Below are 25,452 nucleotides of genomic sequence, written 5' to 3'. Positions count from 1 at the left end.
AAACGAGTATTAGAATATAATACAATATTGTATAATCTAATATATTTTATAATATATTGTATTATATTCTAATATTCGTTTTTTCCCAAAAAACGAACAGTGACAGCTAAAAAAAAATCATTGGTAGAAAACAAGTGAGTGTGATAGCCTAACGCATCAAGAGGCGTCGCGTGGCCGTATAATGTCTGGAAGACATTAGGGAACAGTCTCCACAGGTCATGACGGGCTCATGTAGGTTACACCACACAGCGGAGGGAACCTCGAAATTATCATTGATAACAGTCTATCTTGCACAGGTCTCGTCTGTGGCAGGAGATAACGTATGTTATTGTTTCTAGATTCAGCTTCTGGGAACAAAAAGTTCCAAGTAGCACGGGCTATGGTGAGCCCGTAGTGGACTTACCTGGCACAGGCGCGGGGCTGTGACAACTGAGGTAAGATAATTATGAGGAGAAAGCGCCAGGCTATTGCGACTATATAGCACATGGAACGGGTCAGGATAAGGATTTGGGCTGGGACGGGGGGAAGGAATGGTGCCCAACCACTTGGACGGTCGGGGATCGAACGCCAACCTGCCGCGAGCCCGTCGCTCTACCGTCCAGTCCAAGTGGTTGGGCAGGAGTAACACACTTGTAGTATAATTAATTTAAAAACTTTAAAGTTTGGTGATGGTGACTGTGAACGGTGATCTACCGTAGCCTACAGTGATAAACAGTCATTGTTTGTTACTGGTTAACAAACTACATAATACACGTGTAGTTTACTATACAGTACATAGTTGTCTGGTTATATTAATTAACACAATTCGCAATTATTTATATGTTAATTATCCCCTGAGGCGAGGATTACCGCTGGAGGAGACGAGCTTCCAGACTGTGTCACTTCTCCCTCAACATTCTTGGAAGGGGTTGGTGGTGGTGGTGGTGTTGTTTAAGATTCGCTACTTGGAACAAAATGTTCCAGGTAGCACGGGCTATGGTGAGCCCGTACTTCTTGGAAGGTGTTGAGAGGTGCCCACGACACAAGGGGACCAACACCAAGAGATGGTGTGCTCGTGAAATGTTGAACTTCTACACCTAATGATAATTCATGATTTTTATCATTATAACAGATTTGAAATAATTTAAAATCAGTTTATCAACAGATTTGTGTTGAATACAAGTATTCGTTTGTATGTGCAGAGATGTTGAAAGTACAGTATATCCTGTGTTTAATTACTTGCGAAGCTATCTTCAGGAAATGATGCACTTCCTGTAACCAATTCAGTGGGCAATTTCCCGGGTGGAGAGACTACCTCCACGACCCGTCCTCACACTAGGCTGGTTAAAGCAGCGGCCACAAAGACCCAAAAGTAATTCCATGCACCCGCCAAACTCTGTTTATGAATGAAAAACGATTAGCACAGGACTCACAACTGTTGATGTTCGAACACTTCCGGAACAAGTGCTTCACTGACGACTGGTGTTCGAACCACAACGCTGTAAATGCTTCACCCACGTACTACAAATACAAATAATCGCCAACAGAACCTAAACACCTGACCTGTGCCAATATATGCACAATATGTTAATATATTATAATATTAATTTATATTTGAGAAAATTCCTATTTTGAATTAACAGCATGTAATACTTTTATGAATGCGACTGTGGGGTCGTCCGCTGGATGGAATGGCCTTGAGTCGAGGACGGGTTGGTATTTACATTCCCTAAATACGCGTTACAAAAACGTCTTGCCTAACCTACTCTAGACCTAACTGTGCATAACAACCCCCTTTATATAATAAAGTCAATTTATATTTGAAAAACAAATTGCTTATTATACAATATGAAGGATTCCTCTTGTGAGTTGGTTGCCAGCTGTACAAGCCACACACCATTGTTGACGTCAGTTACACGTAGTCTTGGCTCCAGCTGGAGGCTACAGTCATTAAAATTCAAAATTCAAATTCAAAGATTCAAAATTCAAATTCAAAAATTCAAAATTCAAATTCAAAAATTCAAATTCAAAAATTCAAAATTCAAATTCAAAAATTCAAAATTCAAATTGTTTATTCACGTAAAAGTACATAGTAGATAAGTTACAAACATAATGTTAGATATAGATAGAGCTAGCACATACAATACCTAAAGCCACTACTAATATGTATGGCGTTTCGGGCAAGAGCCCGCATTTAATCACCGCATTGTTAACGGTTCATGCTCTACCGTTACAGTTGGCATACGCGGGCATGAACTACGCCAACAGTCGTATAGTGACCGTACTTAGGAGCTGATGACAAGGACACATCGAAGCCTAGCTCTTCACTCCGCGAAGTACACCAAGGTGAGTACAACTGCTATCACGTGACACTCTTCGGGGTCGCGGTTTCCGTCCTTAATTACTGTGTATTGTGCCTACGTTCACAGTCTGCTCAGTTACCGCAGTCATTCTGGCCTGAATGGTCTTATTTAACGCATTTTCAATTTTTCTTTGAGTAAACAAAGACACTTGTGTGAGCTGTATCACATGACACAGCTCGCGCCTGAAGTTTGCACGCGATGAAGCTTGCACGCGATGAAGCTTGCACGCGATGAAGCTTTGCAAGGGATGAAGCTTGCACGCGATGAAGCTTGCACGTGATAAAGTTTACACACGCTGAAGCTTGCACGCGATGAAGCTTGCACGTGATAAAGTTTACACACGCTGAAGCTTGCACGCGATGAAGCTTGCACGTGATAAAGTTTACACACGCTGAAGCTTGCACGCGATGAAGCTTACACGCGATGAAGCTTGCACGCGATGAAGCTTACACACTATGAAGCTTGCACGCGATGAAGCTTGCACGCGATGAAGCTTACACACGATGAAGCTTGCACGCGATGAAGCTTGCACGCGATGAAGCTTGCACGCGATGAAGCTTATACACGATGAAGCATGCACGTGATGAAGCTTGCACGCGATGAAGCTTGCACGCGCTGAAGCTTGCACGCGATGAAGCTTGCACGCGATGAAGCTTTGCAAGGGATGAAGCTTGCACGCGATGAAGCTTGCACGTGATAAAGTTTACACACGCTGAAGCTTGCACGCGATGAAGCTTGCACGTGATAAAGTTTACACACGCTGAAGCTTGCACGCGATGAAGCTTGCACGTGATAAAGTTTACACACGCTGAAGCTTGCACGCGATGAAGCTTACACGCGATGAAGCTTGCACGCGACGAAGCTTACACACTATGAAGCTTGCACGCGATGAAGCTTGCACGCGATGAAGCTTGCACGCGATGAAGCTTGCACGCGATGAAGCTTGCACACGATGAAGCTTACACACGAAGCTTGCACGCGATGAAGCTTACACACGAAGCTTGCACGCGATGAAGCTTGCACGCGATGAAGCTTGCACGCGATGAAGCTTGCACAGGAGAGATGACACAGTAGAGGTGACACAGTAGAGGTGCCACAGTAGAGGTGCCACAGTAGAGGTGCCACACGAGAGGTAACACAGTAGACGTGACACAGTAGAGGTGCCACACGAGAGGTAACACAGTAGACGTGACACAGTAGAGGTGCCACACGAGAGGTAACACAGTAGACGTGACACAGTAGAGGTGCCACACGAGAGGTAACACACGAGAGGTGACACAGTAGAGGTGCCACAGTAGAGGTGCCACAGTAGAGGTGCCACAGTAGAGGTGCCACAGTAGACGTGACACAGTAGAGGTGCCACACGAGAGGTGACACAGTAGAGGTGACACAGTAGAGGTGCCACACGAGAGGTGACACAGTAGAGGTGACACAGTAGAGGTGACACAGTAGAGGTGCCACACGAGAGGTGACACACGAGAGGTGACACACGAGAGGTGACACACGAGAGGTGACACACGAGAGGTGACACAGTAGAGGTGACACAGTAGAAATGACACAGTAGACGTGACACAGTAGTGGTGCCACACGAGAAGTGACACACGAGAGGTGACACAGTAGAGGTGACACAGTAGAGGTGACACAGTAGAGGTGACACAGTAGACGTGACACAGTAGAGGTGCCACACGAGAGGTAACACAGTAGAGGTGACACAGTAGACGTGACACAGTAGAGGTGCCACACGAGAGGTGCCACAGTAGAGGTGCCACAGTAGAGGTGCCACAGTAGAGGTGCCACAGTAGAGGTGCCACAGTAGAGGTGCCACAGTAGAGGTGCCACAGTAGAGGTGCCACAGTAGAGGTGCCACAGTAGAGGTGCCACAGTAGAGGTGACACAGTAGACGTGCCACACGAGAGGTGACACAGTAGAGGTGACACAGTAGAGGTGACACAGTAGAGGTGACACAGTAGAGGTGACACAGTAGAGGTGACACAGTAGAGGTGACACAGTAGAGGTGACACAGTAGAGGTGCCACAGTAGAGGTGCCACAGTAGAGGTGCCACAGTAGAGGTGCCACAGTAGAGGTGCCACAGTAGAGGTGCCACAGTAGAGGTGCCACAGTAGAGGTGCCACAGTAGAGGTGCCACAGTAGAGGTGCCACAGTAGAGGTGCCACAGTAGAGGTGCCACAGTAGAGGTGCCACAGTAGAGGTGACACAGTAGACGTGCCACACGAGAGGTGACACAGTAGAGGTGACACAGTAGAGGTGACACAGTAGAGGTGACACAGTAGAGGTGACACAGTAGAGGTGACACAGCAGAGGTGCCACAGTAGAGGTGCCACAGTAGAGGTGCCACAGTAGAGGTGCCACAGTAGAGGTGACACAGTAGAGGTGCCACAGTAGAGGTGCCACAGTAGAGGTGACACAGTAGAGGTGCCACACGAGAGGTGACACAGTAGAGGTGACACAGTAGACGTGCCACACGAGAGGTGACACAGTAGAGGTGCCACACGAGAGGTGACACAGTAGAGGTGACACACGAGAGGTGACACAGTAGAGGTGACAGTAGACGTGCCACACGAGAGGTGACACAGTAGAGGTGACACAGGAGAGGTGCCACAGTAGAGGTGCAACAGTAGAGGTGCCACAGTAGACGTGCCACACGAGAGGTGACACAGTAGAGGTGCCACACGAGAGGTGACACAGTAGAGGTGACACACGTGGCCGCCATAAACTCAGGTGTCGGGCAAGGTCCCAGGTGACACACTTGACACATTGTGGAATATTTTATACAGAATTGTCTTGACTTATTTTCTCTCTGGGTTTGTTGTCAATTGTTTTTAAAATTAAATGTATAGAGGAAAAAGTTTTCTGGCGTTCTCGCGGTGAGTTCACTCGCACGGGTGGCACTGCGTTCACTCGCACGGGTGGCACTGCGTTCACTCGCACGGGTGGCACTGCGTTCACTCGCACGGGTGGCACTGCGTTCACTCGCACGGGTGGCACTGCGTTCACTCGCACGGGTGGCACTGCGTTCACTCGCACGGGTGGCACTGCGTTCACTCGCACGGGTGGCACTGCGTTCACTCGCACGGGTGGCACTGCGTTCACTCGCACGGGTGGCACTGCGTTCACTCGCACGGGTGGCACTGCGTTCACTCGCACGGGTGGCACTGCGTTCACTCGCACGGGTGGCACTGCGTTCACTCGCACGGGTGGCACTGCGTTCACTCGCACGGGTGGCACTGCGTTCACTGGCACGGGTGACACTGCGTTTACTCGCACGGGTGGCACTGCGTTCACTCGCACGGGTGGCACTGCGTTCACTGGCACGAGTGGCACTGCGTTCACTCGCACGGGTGGCACTGCGTTCACTCGCACGGGTGGCACAGCGTTCACTCGCACGGGTGGCACAGCGTTCACTCGCACGGGTGGCACAGCGTTCACTCGCACGGGTGGCACAGCGTTCACTCGCACGGGTGGCACAGCGTTCACTCGCACGGGTGGCACTGCGTTCACTCGCACGGGTGGCACTGCGTTCACTCGCACGGGTGGCACTGCCAAATAGTTTCGACCGTCGAGACTACAGTTAACAATTATGATAATTAGTCGGGGTCCCACCTCTGGTGTAGTTGACGGGACGCATAGCCTCGGAGAAGAGAATAGAGAGCATTCAGGGAAGACCTTATAGATTCTCACTGAACACTTTGATATATTATCCTCCTACCTCCCCTACCCTTTATTATATTAATACAATATGATTTATTTATATTAATTTATATAGCTACGGATACTACTGAAGGCTGGTTATAAATAAAATCAAATGATACCTTATTTAACCATCTGGGTGGCATATTTTGTTTAATTACCAAATTATTTTTGTTAATTACCAAACACCTCGCCATATTAAGACACATTAAAGATTGTCTCTCCATCGGCCGTTGAAAAGTTTTACTGAATCTTAAAATATTAAAATCAATTATGGTTCTGCTGGGTAGTGACTGTCAACCAGGCGAGTACGGCACTGCCCGGTACAGTATTTGGTAAAGATTAGACACGCGGACGTGATTTGCTTCTTAGTAAAATGTGTTGGATAAATCGACCTTTTTATGTAAACTGGTTTGTGGAGTCTGTAGGATGTCTTCACAGTCTTGTGCTGGGGAGTGCGGTGGCTTGTTGGTGGGCGTTAGTGGACCAGGTCACCCACACTACGCCCACACTGCCCGCCCTCACTGGCTTCACGCCACACACTACCCGCCCACACTGGCTTCACGCCACACACTGCCCGCCCTCACTGGCTTCACGCCACACACTGCCCGCCCACACAGGCTTCACGCCCACACTGCCCGCCCTCACAGGCTTCACGCCACACACTACCCGCCCACACAGGCTTCACGCCACACACTGCCCGCCCACACAGGCTTCACGCCCACACTGCCCGCCCTCACAGGCTTCACGCCACACACTACCCGCCCACACAGGCTTCACGCCAAACACTGCCCGCCCACACAGGCTTCACGCCACACACTGCCCGCCCACACAGGCTTCACGCCACACACTACCCGCCCACACAGGCTTCACGCCACACACTACCCGCCCACACAGGCTTCACGCCACACACTGCCCGCCCACACAGGCTTCACGCCACACACTACCCGCCCACACTGGCTTCACGCCACACACTACCCGCCCACACAGGCTTCACGCCACACACTGCCCGCCCACACAGGCTTCACGCCACACACTGCCCGCCCACACAGGCTTCACGCCACACACTGCCCGCCCACACAGGCTTCACGCCACACACTGCCCGCCCACACTGGCTTCACGCCACACACTACTCGCCCACACTGGCTTCACGCCACACACTGCCCGCCCACACAGGCTTCACGCCACACACTGCCCGCCCACACTGGCTTCACGCCACACACTACCCGCCCACACTGGCTTCACGCCACACACTGCCCGCCCACACTGGCTTCACGCCACACACTACCCGCCCACACTGGCTTCACGCCACACACTACCCGCCCACACTGGCTTCACGCCACACACTACCCGCCCACACAGGCTTCACGCCACACACTGCCCGCCCACACAGGCTTCACGCCACACACTACCCGCCCACACTGGCTTCACGCCACACACTGCCCGCCCACACAGGCTTCACGCCACACACTGCCCGCCCACACAGGCTTCACGCCACACACTACCCGCCCACACAGGCTTCACGCCACACACTGCCCGCCCACACTGGCTTCACGCCACACACTACCCGCCCACACTGGCTTCACGCCACACACTACCCGCCCACACAGGCTTCACGCCACACACTACCCGCCCACACTGGCTTCACGCCACACACTACCCGCCCACACTGGCTTCACGCCACACACTACCCGCCCACACAGGCTTCACGCCACACACTACCCGCCCACACAGGCTTCACGCCACACACTACCCGCCCACACAGGCTTCACGCCACACACTACCCGCCCACACAGGCTTCACGCCACACACTGCCCGCCCACACAGGCTTCACGCCACACACTGCCCGCCCACACAGGCTTCACGCCACACACTGCCCGCCCACACAGGCTTCACGCCACACACTACCCGCCCACACAGGCTTCACGCCACACACTACCCGCCCACACTGGCTTCACGCCACACACTGCCCGCCCACACAGGCTTCACGCCACACACTGCCCGCCCACACAGGCTTCACGCCACACACTACCCGCCCACACAGGCTTCACGCCACACACTGCCCGCCCACACAGGCTTCACGCCACACACTGCCCGCCCACACAGGCTTCACGCCACACACTACCCGCCCACACAGGCTTCACGCCACACTTGCGACAAGCTGCCACACCCTGCTCGAACCCTCAGAACATCAGCAAGAACTTATAAGCCAAGTATTATCCTTCACTACACTTCTCTCTCGTCCATCATGGCGTCAGTGTCACGTATAATAATGATTACAACAATACAACCAATACAACCATTATTATTGTTGTGTTGGTTTGTTGAGCAGTAAGTATTGGTTGTTGAGCAAGTAACTACCCCGTGTTGAGAGGGCATCAGGTGTGGTACAGGTGTGTGGGTGTGTGTGTGGAGGGGGTATCAGGCAGGCTTGGAGGCTGTGTCTGGGTGACCCTTGACCCTAGAGGCGCCGCTGCCAGGCACACGATACCACCTCAGAGATCACACACAGTCACTACACACCTGACCATCCCGTCACCTCTCAGAGTAAGTCAGCAGCAACCATGTGAACAGTGTCCATATTATAGCAGGTGCTATGGAACAGGTGTTGCGGGTGTGGGGGGCCCGCCCACGCCTCGCCCCCGCCCGGCACCACGCCACACTCCGCCCACTGATAGGAAGGGTACTTATCATTGCCTCTCACACGATTAAAAAGGCACTTTTCATAACCTTCAAAGCCCATTAAAAATAGCATGTAAATATCGATGATTTATAAGACGGTGTTAGCGACGAGGGTTTAAACATGAGCAGTGTGTGTGTGCGCAGAGGTCCGGCGGGGGTGGGTACTTTTGTGAGTACTGCGCAGGCTGTGGTCACTACCACCAGTGTTGCTAGGTTGCCCAACCTCCCTCCACCCCAACACGTCCATCTATTAGATTTTTTTGTATTAACACATTTAGGTGCATCTGAATTTGTACAGCTACCCTAGACTATATGAAGGGGAGTACAGTGTGTCAAAAAGCTAGCTACGTGATGCTAAAATCCCCATCACACAGGATGGTTAGTCATACAGAGGCATGTGATCAGTAGCCAGCACTGGCAGACTCTAGGTGCATTATGAGGATATCATCATCAACACGAGAGTAAATAAAGTAATTGCAAAGCTCCAGGTACCTCATGCCAACGGGTCTGAATGGTCCAATAACTGGGCATTCGGTGATGTAGTGTGGGAGATCATGCCGTAGTTCCTGCTCACAGAGTTTGCACCTGGAGTGCTCAGGATTGGGAGACCCGTCACCTGCAGCCACCTGCCACAGGTAACGGTAACCCAACCTGATCCTGGCAACCACTGTGTCGCACAGTCTGGTCCACGTTTTGTGCTGCCCATAGATATAGTTTCAGATCTAAACAAATCATAGCTTTTTATGATGGTGTTTTCAGGTCGTTGGGAGTCAGTAATTTCTCTCCTATCAGACCTGAGTGTTTGGACCAATATAGTTTTGACAGCAGAGATGGGGATACCTAGATCTAATTCAACTTTATCTTTGTTACACGCCAATTTGGCTGCAATGTCTGTCTCATTATGATGGGTTATATTTATGTGTGAAGGTATCCATACAAAGGAGATTAGAGACCCTTTACTCTGTGCATCAATTAGGTCATTTATAATTGGGAGTATGAGGTTCTTGCTGTCGATCTTCCAAGAGAAGTTTTAGATTGCTTGAAGAGCAGACTTTGAATCACAGAATATTATTCCTCCTCCAATGTTTGTTAATGTACTGGTTGCTAGTTGTAATGCTGCTAGTTCTGCTTGTGTGGAGGTCAGCCAGTTGTTTAACCTGACACTGACAGTCTTTGTGCAAATATTATCTATAGAACCTACATGCTGCTGCAGTCCGTCAGCAGAAGATTGGACTGAGCCGTCGGTGTAGACACAGACATTGAAAATTTAATTGTCCCTTTTTCTGTTTTGGGTCCTCTGGTAGGTTAGGATAAGGGCACCTTAGTACGACAGTTTCTTGACGTTGTGAGACCTTAGGGGGACGGGCTGCAAGAGCACACCATTAGTACAGGCTCCAATGTCCGGGACACTTTGCATTGTGCAAAATGTAACACTTCTTATATATTGCCACTTTACGAAACACACGCTTACGGTGTGCCAAGCGACTCTCCTGTGGTCCCCAGGTGGTGGTTCAGTCCTGGAGATCCTCTCCTGTGGTCCCCAGCAGGTAGTTCAGTCCTGGAGGTCCTCTCCTGTGGTCCCCAGCAGGTAGTTCAGTCCTGGAGGTCCTCTCCTGTGGTCCCCAGCAGGTAGTTCAGTCCTGGAGGTCCTCTCCTGTGGTCCCCAGCAGGTAGTTCAGTCCTGGAGGTCCTCTCCTGTGGTCCCCAGCAGGTAGTTCAGTCCTGGAGGTCCTCTCCTGTGGTCCCCAGCAGGTAGTTCAGTCCTGGAGGTCCTCTCCTGTGGTCCCCAGCAGGTAGTTCAGTCCTGGAGGTCCTCTCCTGTGGTCCCCAGCAGGGGGTTCAGCCCTGGAGGTCCTCTCCTGTGGTCCCCAGCAGGTAGTTCAGTCCTGGAGGTCCTCTCCTGTGGTCCCCAGCAGGTAGTTCAGTCCTGGAGGTCCTCTCCTGTGGTCCCCAGCAGGTAGTTCAGTCCTGGAGGTCCTCTCCTGTGGTCCCCAGCAGGTAGTTCAGTCCTGGAGGTCCTCTCCTGTGGTCCCCAGCAGGGGGTTCAGCCCTGGAGGTCCTCTCCTGTGGTCCCCAGCAGGTAGTTCAGTCCAGGAGGTCCTCTCCTGTGGTCCCCAGCAGGTAGTTCAGTCCAGGAGGTCCTCTCCTGTGGTCCCCAGCAGGTAGTTCAGTCCTGGAGGTCCTCTCCTGTGGTCCCCAGCAGGTAGTTCAGTCCTGGAGGTCCTCTCCTGTGGTCCCCAGCAGGTAGTTCAGTCCTGGAGGTCCTCTCCTGTGGTCCCCAGCAGGTAGTTCAGTCCTGGAGGTCCTCTCCTGTGGTCCCCAGCAGGGGGTTCAGTCCTGGAGGTCCTCTCCTGTGGTCCCCAGCAGGGGGTTCAGCCCTGGAGGTCCTCTCCTGTGGTCCCCAGCAGGGGGTTCAGCCCTGGAGGTCCTCTCCTGTGGTCCCCAGCAGGTAGTTCAGCCCTGGAGGTCCTCTCCTGTGGTCCCCAGCAGGGGGTTAAGCCCTGGAGGTCCTCTCCTGTGGTCCCCAGCAGGTAGTTCAGTCCTGGAGGTCCTCTCCTGTGGTCCCCAGCAGGTAGTTCAGTCCTGGAGGTCCTCTCCTGTGATCCCCAGCAGGTAGTTCAGTCCTGGAGGTCCTCTCCTGTGGTCCCCAGCAGGTAGTTCAGTCCTGGAGGTCCTCTCCTGTGGTCCCCAGCAGGTAGTTCAGCCCTGGAGGTCCTCTCCTGTGGTCCCCAGCAGGGGGGTTCAGTCCTAGAGGTCCTCTCTAGACTGCCTGAGCCTCACCAGTAATAATTACAATAACAAAAGCTGTGTTATTATTGTGTGACTGTGCGTCAAATATTTTAATCCTTGACAGGCCCCCAGCACACGACGGTGCCACACGGCTATAGTGCTTGACAAGCCCTTGTCTCTTGATGTTTACCCGTGTTGATTACTAACCTTGCGTCCCGACGACAATATTTTATGACACGACCCTTCACCCGCCTCTTTGATCTCTGGCATTTTAATAGATATCATTTGCCTCCATTGATTGCGATTGCGTGACTTGGCTGCTTCCTTGATTACCAGTCGTAACAGTGGCGTATGAGTGTTGAGATCACGCATACGTATGATGCTGCGTGATGCGTTACATTCTGCAGTTTGTGAAATATCGTAAAATCTGACATACTGCCATGTCCTAATCATTCATACTGCAATGTCCTAATCATTCCCACTGCCATGTTCTAATCATTCACACTGCCATGTCCTAATCATTCACACTGCCATGTTCTAATCATTCCCACTGCCATGTTCTAATCATTCCCACTGTCATGTTCTAATCATTCATACTGCCATGACCTAATCATTCCCACTGCCATGTCCTAATCATTGCCAATCATCCGGGGAGAAAGCTCCTGGTTAACTTCTCACAATTCTCGTACAATGAACGTTATGAGGTGCCACCAATCATGGTGGTGGCCCCCTCATCCGGGGAGGAGGTGCCAATCTTGTCATTACCACAGTTACTGCTCTCAGTCTCCCACCCGCGACCTACTTACCTGTTTATGCTGGCAATTACCTCACCTCTCACCTGTCTCCTGGCCGCCTCTCTTCCTCTGGCTCCACTTGCGTTACCATTATAGATTTAAAACTGAACTTTAGCAGCTGACGCTTTTCAAAGTGGTTTATAATTCGCTAAAACATTGTTGGTTATTTCCCCTGCTTGGGGTGGACGGCAGGACGGTAGAGCTTCATGCAGGTCAGCGTTCAATCCCCGACTGTCCAAGTGGTTGGGCACCATTCCTTTCCCACCGTCCCATCCCAAATCCTGACCCCTTCCCAGTGCTACATAGTCATAATGGCTTGGCGCTTTCGTCCCTGATAATTTTTTTCTTGCCCTAATTGAGGCAATAATTGAGGCCTAATTGGTATCTGCTCGTACCAATGCCGTCATCACTATGGTTCTCTTAATCTGCTCAATGTAGTTCATTATTATCTTTTCGACCAGTCTTAACTACGCCACTACCAGGAACCAGATTTACAAAGCACTTACGCAAGCACTTACGAACGTGTACATCTTTCCTCAATCTTTGGCGGCTTTGGTTACATTTATTAAACAGTTTACAAGCGTAAAAACTTACCAGTCAACTGTTGTTATTGTTATAAACAGCCTCCTGGTGCTTCGGAGCTCATTAACTGTTTAATAATTGTAAACAAAGCCGCCAAAGATTGAGAAAAGATGTATAGGTTCGTAAGTACTTGCGTAACTTTTTCGTGAATCTGGCCCCAGGGATCTTTATCTTGCCAGGCCTCTCGAGCCTACAAACCAATAAATGTGTGTTGGTCATATTTGTGTGGCAAATGACTGGTTATGGTTGATGTTAGAGCAGTGTGGTTGGTGTGAGGCTCCTCCCTCCACCAACACTCTCCTCACAGTACTGTCTACTATAACTGCCACGTTTCACGATAACTGTTATCGTGGCTGTTCCCAGACTGTTATTTATGCTGCATAAAGACAGACTAAAAATCAATTAACTGGCAATAAAGACAACACGAGTGATAACAGTTAAACAAGTTTTATTAATTTATTTTTATAAGCGCTTGATGAATTACGTTAATATAATTGTCTGGTTCCGTTACCGGCTCGTGTTCTTGCTGTAGCACACACCAGCGGGGTTTGGGGTGAGGATGTTGGCCGTCAACCGCCACAACTAAGCCATTAGCTCTCGGGGCCAGAGAAAGTCATGAGAACCAACATTCCCAATCACTTAAGACATCTTTCACCCCTGGCTAACAGCTGTGGTGGCTCCCCTACTGCACGCAGCCACTGGCATGCCTCCCGCTCACCGCTGGTTGGGGTTTAAGATTCAGCTACTGGGAACAAAACATTCCAAGTAGCACGGGCTATGGTGAGCCCGTCGTGGACTCACCTGGCACAGGAGTGGTGCTGTAATTGTGGCGCTCACCGCCGTGTGGCGCTCGTGTACTCATCCAACACCACACTAACAACACAATTAAAAACTTTTTCAGTGTCAGAGTAGTTAGTAAATGGAATGCATTAGGCAGTGATGTGGTGGAGGCTGACTCCATACACAGTTTCAAGTGTAGATATGATAGAGCCCAGTAGGCTCAGGAACCTGTACACCAGTTGATTGACGGTTGAGAGGCGGGACCAAAGAGCCAGAGCTCAACCCCCGCAAGCACAACTAGGTGAGTACAAGGCACGAGGCTATGTATATTACCAATATTATCCTGGTGAGTTTTCTACCAAATACCGTCATAAGGTTAAGACTAGGCTGCTTTTCTCTTAACTGAGGCTAAGGCTTAGGTTATATATATAAATATATAATGTTATATATGACAATGTCAGACCACGGAGGAAAAATGAAACAGGAATTTCCTTAAGTACTTTCGTATATTAAATACATCTTCAGAAGATCTTCAGAATGTTATATATATAAATAATGAGAGCAGCAGCATATTATAAGCTGACCAACATCAGAACAGGATCAGGAGCCTGAATGAGGTATTTACACTGTGCACTATACCTACATGAGACCATTGCTAGAGTATGAAGCCAAATAAGGAGACTTGAGATTGTACAAAGGTGTGTAGCGAGACTGGTCCCCGAGTTGTGCGGCACTGGGCCTGGAGACTGAATAAATAAACTGGAGCTATTGTCGCTAGGAATAAAAAAAAGGAGAGAAAGAAGGGGAAGGAGAGCGGAGGAGGTTTGGGTGGACACTCATGGAGGGAACCATAGTAATACACCACTACGGGCTCACCATAGCCCGTGCTACTTGGAATTTTTGTTCCAAGTAGCAAATCTTAAACAACAACAACAACAGTTGTATCATAAGACATGAGGGGCAGTTTATAAGGTTTTGATAATGGGTGTTAATGGGGGCTAACATAATACAATTAGTAAACCTGACACAGTTACACCATCGAGGCGGCCCACACACCACCACCATAATTACTCCTTAACAACCTGTTAAGGTGATCCCTGCTTAAAGATCATCCACTTCTTTCAATCAAATATAAATACATATTTGTCCGCGCAGGAGTCAAACCTTCACTATGTTATTTACTGAAAACGTTAAGTGTTAAAAAGGTGATCTTGTCAAGGCAAATGAGCCTAACACCTTGATCATTTAGCGTGATGAAGACCTCCAGGACCAGGACCAGCAGCACGCTTGGCCCTTCACCCTCAACGGGTCGTTAAAACTGTTGTCTAATAACCCTAGCATTAACTAGCGTAGGTTCCCACGATCCCCGCACCTGCTGGCGTACACGCTCACCGCGCCACAGTTACGCCAATATGCCACCATCTCTAATGGCCTCGCCGTTATTGGTGGCCGAGGTCACTCCCAAATGGTTGGGGGGGTGTGGAGGGCGCGCCAGCCCCCCCCCACGTCGTGTTCAGGACGTGTTGTGGCGTGGCTACTGTGACCTAGAGTACCCTCACCCTAGTGTGCAGTGACCTAGAGCACCTTCAAATTACCAACAAGCACACAGGTACTACACCAGACAACACCCGTCCTACTACCAAAACTGGACGAATCACTTCCAAAACGACACACCCTGGACGCAAACACAGTGGCCTCCTTATCAGAGCCTCAGATATTAACACCAAGTAAGGCTTCCAGCACTTCCACTAACACGATAACATCATTTATATTTGCCAACATCCAGGGTATAAAAACACGCAAAACCAACAAAGTTCAATTTATAGATGGTCTCCTTCATGAGGCAAATGCAGTGTTTGCAGCCCTAACAGAAACCCACACAAAGGACTACCATGATGGTGAAATATGGATCTCAGAGTACAATCTTTTCAGATGTGATAGGAAACACCGGCTTCAGGGTGGGGTCAGCCTCTACATCAAAGACACACTCATCTGTACTGAGCTGCTAAACACCTCAAATGATATGGTGGAAGTGCTGATAATCAAAATAGAGATTTTAAATGTAGTTATTGTCCTTGTATATAAGTCACCGGAGGCAAACCCTCAGCAGTTTAAAGACCAACTAATAAAAATAGAACACTGCTTGGAAAACCTCACAAATCCAGCTCCGAACATCATCCTGCTTGGGGACTTCAACCTACGGCACCTGAAATGGAAGCACCTGGCTAATACAGTAATATCAGAAAGAATACCAGGAAGTAGCCTAAATGAACAGGCACATGCAAATGACCTGCTACGGATGTGCGACAGGTTTGCCTTAAACCAGCAAATAGTAGAACCAACTAGGAAGGAGAACACGCTGGACCTCATTTTCACTAATAATGATGAATTGATCAGGAACATAATGATTACAAATACCTGTTACTCGGATCACAACTTAATTGAAGTTATGACAACCATGGGGAATGGACCTTCAAAACCAGTCCAGATTCCCGGTGGAGGAGATTTCAGCAAATTCAACTTCAATAATAAACAGATAAACTGGGAGCAAATAAACCAGGACTTCACAGAAATAAACTGGGAAGAACAGCTAGAAAATGCAAACCTGAACCAGTGCCTGGAAAAAATAAGCTCAGTAGCACTAGAAATATGTTCAAACCGCATACCTCTAAGAAAAAAGAGGAAGAGATGCAGATTGGAACGGGAACGTCGTTCCCTATATAGGCGAAGAAAAGAATCGCGGAACAACTTGAGAGTCGCACCCTATCTCAAGAACGGCGAAGAAGGTTAGGTAGAGAAATAGAAACAATTGAACGGAAGCTACAAGAATCATACAAAACCCAGGAGAGGCAAAGAGAGCAAAAGGCCATCAGTGAAATAGAAAGAAATCCGAAATATTTTTTCTCCTATGCAAAATCAAGATCAAAAACCACATCTAGAATCGGGCCCCTGCGAAAGGGAGATGGAACTTTCACCGATGACAACAAAGAAATGAGCGAGCTACTGAGGACGCAGTATTACTCTGTTTTCAGCGCGCCATTAAACACACTAAAGATTGATAACCCAAATGAATTTTTCATGGGTACGATACCAACATCAAATCATATATCAGACGTCACCCTATCCCCACTGGATTTTGAAGAAGCCATAAACAGTATGCCTATGCACTCTGCACCAGGCCCGGATTCTTGGAACTCCATATTCATAAAGAACTGTAAAAAACCACTATCGCAAGCCCTCCACATTCTGTGGAGACAAAGCCTAGATACTGGCGTTATTCCTGATATACTAAAAACAGCAGAGATAGCACCACTTCATAAAGGAGGAAATAAGGCAGAGGCAAAAAATTACAGACCGATAGCGCTAACATCGCACATAAAAATTTTTGAGAGTGTGCTAAGAAGTAAAATCACAAAATACATGGAATCACAGCAACTCCATAACCCCGGACAACATGGTTTCAGAACAGGGCGCTCTTGCCTGTCACAGTTGCTGGACCACTATGATATGGCATTAGATGCTATGGAAGACAAACAAAACGCGGATGTAATTTACACAGATTTCGCAAAAGCTTTTGATAAATGTGACCATGGTGTTATTGCACATAAAATGCGTTCAAAAGGAATTACCGGAAAAGTAGGCAGATGGATCTACAATTTCCTGACCAACAGAACCCAATGTGTAATAGTCAACAAAATAAAATCCAGCCCATCAACCGTAAAGAGCTCAGTCCCCCAGGGTACTGTGCTTGCTCCAGTACTTTTTCTCATCCTCATTTCGGACATAGACAAGAACACAACCTATAGCACTGTATCATCCTTTGCAGATGACACTAGGATCTTCATGAGAGTAGGCAACATAGAGGACACGGCGAACCTCCAGTCAGATGTAGATCAGGTCTTTCTATGGGCTACAGAAAATAATATGGTGTTTAACGAAGATAAGTTCCAGCTCATGCGCTATGGAAAAAATGAAAATATAAAAACGGAAACCACGTACAAAACTCAGGCAAATCATAACATAGAACGAAAAGGCAATGTAAAGGATCTGGGTGTACTCATGTCGGAAGACCTTACCTTTAAAGAACACAATAAAGTAGCCGTCACAACTGCAAGAAAAATGACAGGTTGGATAACAAGAACTTTTCACACTAGAGATGCTATACCGATGATGATACTTTTCAAAACGCTTGTGCTCTCTAGAGTAGAGTACTGCTGCACAATGACAGCCCCTTTCAAAGCTGGAGAAATTGCTGACCTGGAGAGCGTGCAGAGATCCTTTACTGCTAGAATCCACTCAGTAAAACATCTAAACTATTGGGACCGACTAAAGAGCCTAAAACTGTACTCCCTTGAGCGCAGGCGGGAGAGGTACATAATAATTTACACGTGGAAAATATTAGAGGGGCTGGTCCCAAACCTGCACACAGAAATAACATCACATGAGACCAGAAGACATGGCAGGATGTGCAGAATACCTCTGTTGAAAAACAGAGGTGCAACAGGTACTCTGAGAGAGAACTCTATCAACATCAGAGGTCCGAGACTGTTCAACACGTTTCCACTACACATAAGGGGCATAACTGGCCGACCCCTCACAGTGTTCAAGAGAGAACTGGATAAGCACCTCCAAGGGATACCTGATCAACCAGGCTGTGACTCATACGTCAGGCTGCGAGCAGCCGCGTCCAACAGCCTGGTTGATCAGTCCGGCAACCAGGAGGCCTGGTCGACGACCGGGCCGCGGGGACGCTAAGCCCCGGAAGCACCTCAAGGTAACCTCAAGGTAACCCTCACCCTAGTGTGCAGTGACCTAGAGCACCCTCACCCTAGTGTGCAGTGGGTCACACTCATTATACGACACAACTCGTCAATTCATCTGCCTCATTAACCTCAATAATCTAGACAACAGAATACTTAACTGGTTTTGAATACAGCGAGTTTGATATGTTGAAGAGTTACTGTCTGTTCTTGTCGAACCTCTCTTGTCTGTTCCTGTCAAGGAGGCTGTGTGCATACTCACGTAATTGAGCTTGCAAGGTCGGGCATCAGCTCTTAAAATTAAGCTCCGCCTTTCGACCATACTTAGTTCAGTGCAGTGTGTGCTCACCTAGGTGTGCTTGCGAGGGGTTGAGCTTCGGCTCTTTGGTCCCGCCTCTGGACCTTGGACCTAGGTATTACATCCGTACAGGGGGTTCTGGGAGGGGGGGAGGGGGGGTTCAACAATCGCCCCGTGTTGGGAGGCGTGTTAGCAACACCCACCACCACGACACAACACCCGCTGCTCAACACAAGACCAACACACACAACAAGGCGGAAGCTAGATGATTGTTCCCCTGATGGTTCAGGCTCTCAAGCTTTACCGTCACGCTCCCGTCTCTCTCTGTCACCTGTGACGGTGTGTTCCGTCTCTCTCTGTCACCTGTGACGGTGTGTTCCGTCTCTCTGTCACCTGTGACGGTGTGTTCCGTCTCTCTGTCACCTGTGACGGTGTGTTCCGTCTCTCTCTGTCACCTGTGACGGTGTGTTCCGTCTCTCTCTGTCACCTGTGACGGTGTGTTCCGTCTCTCTCTGTCACCTGTGACGGTGTGTTCCGTCTCTCTCTGTCACCTGTGACGGTGTGTTCCGTCTCTTTTTTTTTTGGGGGGGGGAGTAAAGAGGAAGGAGAGGCATAGGTGAAGGGAAGTATAGAAGTGGGAAATACAGTGAGAGGTATGAAAGCAGGCGGGCTGTCCGCCTTGCTGACACGATGTGTAGGTGTTGGCAGCTAAGCTAAGCTGGCTCCCTCTTGTCAGGGAGCTGTGAGTGTGTGAGAGGTTCTTCACGTGTGTTTCACCATATGTGGATGTCTATAGATGAATACTGTGTAGCATTCCCGGCAACACCCCCAGGGGGGACCCGGCAACACCCCCAGGGGGGGACCCGGCAACACCCCCAGGGGGGGACCCGGCAACACCCCCAGGGGGGGACCCGGCAACACCCCCAGGGGGGGACCCGGCAACACCCCCAGGGGGGACCCGGCAACACCCCCCAGGGGGGGACCCGGCAACACCCCCAGGGGGGACCCGGCAACACCCCCAGGGGGGACCCGGCAACACCCCCAGGGGGGACCCGGCAACACCCCCAAGGGGGGACCCGGCAACACCCCCAGGGGGGGACCCGGCAACACCCCAGGGGGGGACCCGGCAACACCCCCCAGGGGGGACCCGGCAACACCCCCCAGGGGGGACCCGGCAACACCCCCATGGGGGACCCGGCAACACCCCCCAGGGGGGACCCGGCAACACCCCCCAGGGGGGACCCGGCAACACCCCCCAGGGGGGACCCGGCAACACCCCCAGGGTGACCCGGCAACACCCCCAGGGGGGACCCGGCAACACCCCCAGGGGGGACCCGGCAACACCCCCAGGGGGGACCCGGCAACACCCCCAGGGGGGACCCGGCAACACCCCCAGGGGGGACCCGGCAACACCCCCAGGGGGGACCCGGCAGCACCTGGGAAGGTCAACAGTGAGATGCTTCATGGGGGAAAAAAAACTACAAGAGATCCAAGGTCCTGGTCCCGTTAGGCGCCCCGAGGGGGTAGTATGGATACCGCAGTGTATACACAGTGTATATTTGCCTACCAGTTACCTATGTGTGTTTGGTAGAGTGTGAAGTGTAGCTCTCCACGCCCCGTGTGGAGGCTTGGTTCAGCCACGGATGGCAGCCACCGTGGAAGTGTCAGCAAATGAGAGGGAACTAGCTGCCTTCCTTCGCTCGAAGGGAACTAGCAGCTTTCCTTAGCTCGAAGGGAACTAGCAGCCTTCCTTAGCTCGAAGGGAACTAGCAGCTTTCCTTAGGTCGAAGGGAACTAGCAGCTTTCCTTAGCTCGAAGGGAACTAGCAGCCTTCCTTAGCTCGAAGGGAACTAGCAGCTTTCCTTAGGTCGAAGGGAACTAGCAGCCTTCCTTAGCTCGAAGGGAACTAGCAGCTTTCCTTAGCTCGAAGGGAACTAGCAGCTTTCCTTAGCTCGAAGGGAACTAGCAGCTTTCCTTAGCTCGAAGGGAACTAGCAGCCTTCCTTAGCTCGAAGGGAACTAGCAGCTTTCCTTAGCTCGAAGGGAACTAGCAGCTTTCCTTAGCTCGACGGGAACTAGCAGCCTTCCTTAGCTCGAAGGGAACTAGCAGCTTTCCTTAGCTCGAAGGGAACTAGCAGCCTTCCTTAGCTCGAAGGGAACTAGCAGCTTTCCTTAGCTCGAAGGGAACTAGCAGCCTTCCTTAGCTCGAAGGGAACTAGCAGCCTTCCTTAGCTCGAAGGGAACTAGCAGCCTTCCTTAGCTCGAAGGGAACTAGCAGCCTTCCTTAGCTCGAAGGGAACTAGCAGCTTTCCTTAGCTCGAAGGGAACTAGCAGCCTTCCTTAGCTCGAAGGGAACTAGCAGCTTTCCTTAGCTCGAAGGGAACTAGCAGCCTTCCTTAGCTCGAAGGGAACTAGCAGCCTTCCTTAGCTCGAAGGGAACTAGCAGCCTTCCTTAGCTCGAAGGGAACTAGCAGCCTTCCTTAGCTCGAAGGGAACTAGCAGCCTTCCTTAGCTCGAAGGGAACTAGCAGCCTTCCTTAGCTCGAAGGGAACTAGCAGCTTTCCTTAGCTCGAAGGGAACTAGCAGCTTTCCTTAGCTCGAAGGGAACTAGCAGCCTTCCTTAGCTCGAAGGGAACTAGCAGCCTTCCTTAGCTCGAAGGGAACTAGCAGCTTTCCTTAGCTCGAAGGGAACTAGCAGCCTTCCTTAGCTCGAAGGGAACTAGCAGCTTTCCTTAGCTCGAAGGGAACTAGCAGCCTTCCTTAGCTCGAAGGGAACTAGCAGCTTTCCTTAGCTCGAAGGGAACTAGCAGCCTTCCTTAGCTCGAAGGGAACTAGCAGCTTTCCTTAGCTCGAAGGGAACTAGCAGCCTTCCTTAGCTCGAAGGGAACTAGCAGCTTTCCTTAGCTCGAAGGGAACTAGCAGCCTTCCTTAGCTCGAAGGGAACTAGCAGCTTTCCTTAGCTCGAAGGGAACTAGCAGCCTTCCTTAGCTCGAAGGGAACTAGCAGCTTTCCTTAGCTCGAAGGGAACTAGCAGCCTTCCTTAGCTCGAAGGGAACTAGCAGCTTTCCTTAGCTCGAAGGGAACTAGCAGCCTTCCTTAGCTCGAAGGGAACTAGCAGCTTTCCTTAGCTCGAAGGGAACTAGCAGCCTTCCTTAGCTCGAAGGGAACTAGCAGCTTTCCTTAGCTCGAAGGGAACTAGCAGCCTTCCTTAGCTCGAAGGGAACTAGCAGCTTTCCTTAGCTCGAAGGGAACTAGCAGCTTTCCTTAGCTCGAAGGGAACTAGCTGCCTTCCTTCACTTGAAGGAAACAGAGGCGGTGGCAGATAAGTACCTCACACACTCGCTTCAATTTCAATTCAATTTCAACACTCACGGAAGCGACCGTAAAGTGGCAACTAACCGGTCGAAGCAACAGGTGGACTATTGAAGTCAACAGTGTTCGTACCACGAGCACTTGTATAGAACACCAAAAAACATTCCTAGGACTAGCTCATGTAAGCCTAGGCAGCATGAGAAACATGTCTCAGTGCCACAGTGACCTACTGTGCAGATGGCAGCATGAGAAACATGTCTCAGTGCCACAGTGACCTACTGTGCAGATGGCAGCATGAGAAACATGTCTCAGTGCCACAGTGACCTACTGTGCAGATGGCAGCATGAGAAACATGTCTCAGTGCCACAGTGACCTACTGTGCAGATGGCAGCATGAGAAACATGTCTCAGTGCCACAGTGACCTACTGTGCAGATGGCAGCATGAGAAACATGTCTCAGTGCCACAGTGACCTACTGTGCAGATGGCAGCATGAGAAACATGTCTCAGTGCCACAGTGACCTACTGTGTAGATGGCAGCATGAGAAACATGTCTCAGTGCCACGGTGACCTACTGTGTAGATGGCAGCATGAGAAACATGTCTCAGTGCCACAGTGACCTACTGTGCAGATGGCAGCATGAGAAACAGTTGAAGCACTATTAAGCCCGTCTCTCTCCCATGGTTGACCAGTAAATAGTTCGCGGTCTTCAGAGAGACAGTTTACTAGTCCATATTGACCCTTGTGGGCAGGCGTAGAGGTTGCATGCCTTCACACCTGCTGCTGCTGCTCCTGCTGCTGCTCCTGCTGCTGCTGCTGCTGCAGATGCTCCTGCTGCTGCTGCTGCAGATGCTCCTGCTGTTACTGTAAGTGGTGGTGCGCCTCCACCACACTCGTGGCGGCCTTGTGCGACATTCCTATCCAAGTTTCACCCACGCTCTGCCCCCGAGGGGAAAATGATGCCATCTTCATGTATTCATTTTACTGCAGGAAAAGAGAAAATTTGCTTTCGCTGATTGGAGATCACTGTAAACCTGCGTGAAGTGCCTTCCCCCCCCCATGCATGGGGTCACTCCCTCTCCTGCATGGGGTCACTCACCATCCTGCATGGGGTCACTCACCATACTGCATGGGGTCACTCACCATACTGCATGGGGTCACTCACCATACTGCATGGGGTCACTCACCATACTGCATGGGGTCACTCACCATACTGCATGGGGTCACTCACCATACTGCATGGGGTCACTCACCATACTGCATGGGGTCACTCACCATACTGCATGGGGTCACTCACCATACTGCATGGGGTCACTCACCATACTGCATGGGGTCACTCACCATACTGCATGGGGTCACTCACCATACTGCATGGGATCACTCACCATACTGCATGGGGTCACTCACCATCCTGCATGGGGTCACTCACCATCCTGCATGGGGTCACTCACCATACTGCATGGGGGTGAAGCCTCGACCCCTGTGATTATAACTCATTAAGAAGTCGTAAGATGTACACCTGGTGATCGTAAGAGCTGGATTTCCTCATTCACCAAATATGTAAACAAGGTATTAACAGCCACCATCACAAGTGTAAACAAGGTATTAACAGCTACCATCACAAGTGTAAACAAGGTATTAACAGTCACCATCACAAGTGTAAACAAGGTATTAACAGCCACCATCACAAGTGTAAACAAGGTATTAACAGCTACCATCACAAGTGTAAACAAGGTATTAACAGCTACCATCACAAGTGTAAACAAGGTATTAACAGCCACCATCACAAAAGAAAGCACTCGAGAGCTTGGTAAGACAACAGCGATGACGAGGAGAGGCCTCAAGGCTCCGGAGGTGGTGGGTGGAGGCTTAACATTCCTGACCAAAATACAGCGCCTCCACATGTGTCCATCACTCCACTTGGACTCTCTCCTTCACGGGGGACTCTCTCATCCTGATCAATGAGTCTATAATCCACCTCCACAGCTTCCTTACCACTCTAGACCCTACCTAGGAGGAAGGAGGAGGGGAAGGGGAAGGAGACGAACGTGGATTAGGGAACCCGTTAGCCCGGGCGACCAAGACACCAGCAGCCGCCGGGTGCAACACGGAAGGTGAGCCAGACCTCATCTTACTTCCTGTGGACTCTCCTGTTGATACTGTTAGTGCTGCCTCTTGCCTACACTCTTGTGTGTTACTGTAAGGTGGGGTGTTGTGGGTGGTGAGGTGTGTTGTGGGTGGTGGGGTGGGTGGTGAGGTGTGTTGTGTGTGGTGTGTTGTGTGTGGTGTGTTGTGGGTGGTGTGGTGGGGTGGGTGGTGGGGTGGGTGGTGAGGTGTGTTGTGGGTGGTGTGTTGTGGGTGGTGTGTTGTGGGTGGTGTGTTGTGGGTGGTGGGGTGGGTGGTGAGGTGTATTGTGGGTGGTGGGGTGTGTTGTGGGTGGTGAGGTGTATTGTGGGTGGTGGGGTGTGTTGTGTGTGGTGAGGTGTATTGTGGGTGGTGGGGTGTGTTGTGGGTGGTGGGGTGTATTGTGGGTGGTGAGGTGTGTTGTGTGTGGTGAGGTGTGTTGTGGGTGGTGAGGTGTATTGTGGGTGGTGGGGTGTGTTGTGGGTGGTGGGGTGTGTTGTGGGTGGTGAGGTGTATTGTGGGTGGTGAGGTGTGTTGTGGGTGGTGAGGTGTGTTGTGTGTGGTGAGGTGTATTGTGGGTGGTGGGGTGTGTTGTGGGTGGTGGGGTGTGTTGTGGGTGGTGAGGTGTATTGTGGGTGGTGAGGTGTATTGTGGGTGGTGGGGTGTGTTGTGGGTGGTGGGGTGTGTTGTGGGTGGTGGGTGGTGAGGTGTGTTGTGGGTGGTGGGGTGTGTTGTGGGTGGTGGGTGGTGAGGTGTGTTGTGGGTGGTGAGGTGTGTTGTGTGTGGTGAGGTGTGTTGTGTGTGGTGGGGTGTATTGTGGGTGGTGAGGTGTGTTGTGGGTGTTGAGGTGTGTTGTGTGTGGTGGGGTGTGTTGTGGGTGGTGGGGTGTATTGTGGGTGGTGGGGTGTATTGTGGGTGGTGGGGTGTATTGTGGGTGGTGGGGTGTATTGTGGGTGGTGGGGTGTATTGTGGGTGGTGGGGTGTATTGTGGGTGGTGAGGTGTATTGTGGGGTGTGTTGTGGGTGGTGAGGTGTATTGTGGGTGGTGAGGTGTGTTGTGGGTGGTGAGGTGTATTGTGGGTGGTGGGGTGTGTTGTGGGTGGTGAGGTGTATTGTGGGTGGTGGGGTGTGTTGTGGGGTGTGTTGTGGGTGGTGGGTGGTGAGGTGTATTGTGGGTGGTGGGGTGTATTGTGGGTGGTGAGGTGTATTGTGGGTGGTGAGGTGTGTTGTGGGTGGTGAGGTGTATTGTGGGTGGTGGGGTGTATTGTGGGTGGTGAGGTGTGTTGTGGGTGGTGAGGTGTATTGTGGGTGGTGGGGTGTGTTGTGGGTGGTGAGGTGTATTG

General features: G+C 50.7%; 2 protein-coding genes across 2 annotated transcripts in view; both read right to left on the bottom strand.

Moving 5' to 3' along the window:
• LOC123766393 (uncharacterized) overlaps positions 1-25,452 on the bottom strand; it is a 192,007-nt gene that overhangs the window by 64,107 nt on the left and 102,448 nt on the right. The gene's annotated exons all lie outside the window — the stretch shown is intronic.
• The window catches only part of LOC138354376 (transcriptional regulatory protein AlgP-like), a 28,014-nt gene continuing 7,735 nt past the window's right edge, over positions 5,174-25,452 (bottom strand). The window contains exons 2-3 of the mRNA XM_069308552.1: positions 11,671-11,890; positions 5,174-5,926 (exon numbers count right to left, since the gene is read on the bottom strand). Of these exons, the coding sequence (XP_069164653.1) occupies positions 5,174-5,926; positions 11,671-11,890 (973 nt within the window). The remainder of the gene's footprint in view (positions 5,927-11,670; positions 11,891-25,452) is intronic.

Source organism: Procambarus clarkii, chromosome 62 (genome assembly GCF_040958095.1).
Source record: "Procambarus clarkii isolate CNS0578487 chromosome 62, FALCON_Pclarkii_2.0, whole genome shotgun sequence".
Lineage (NCBI taxonomy): Eukaryota > Metazoa > Arthropoda > Malacostraca > Decapoda > Cambaridae > Procambarus > Procambarus clarkii.
The sequence above is the reverse complement of the archived record's forward strand: the minus strand, read 5'-3'. Positions and strand labels throughout refer to the sequence as shown.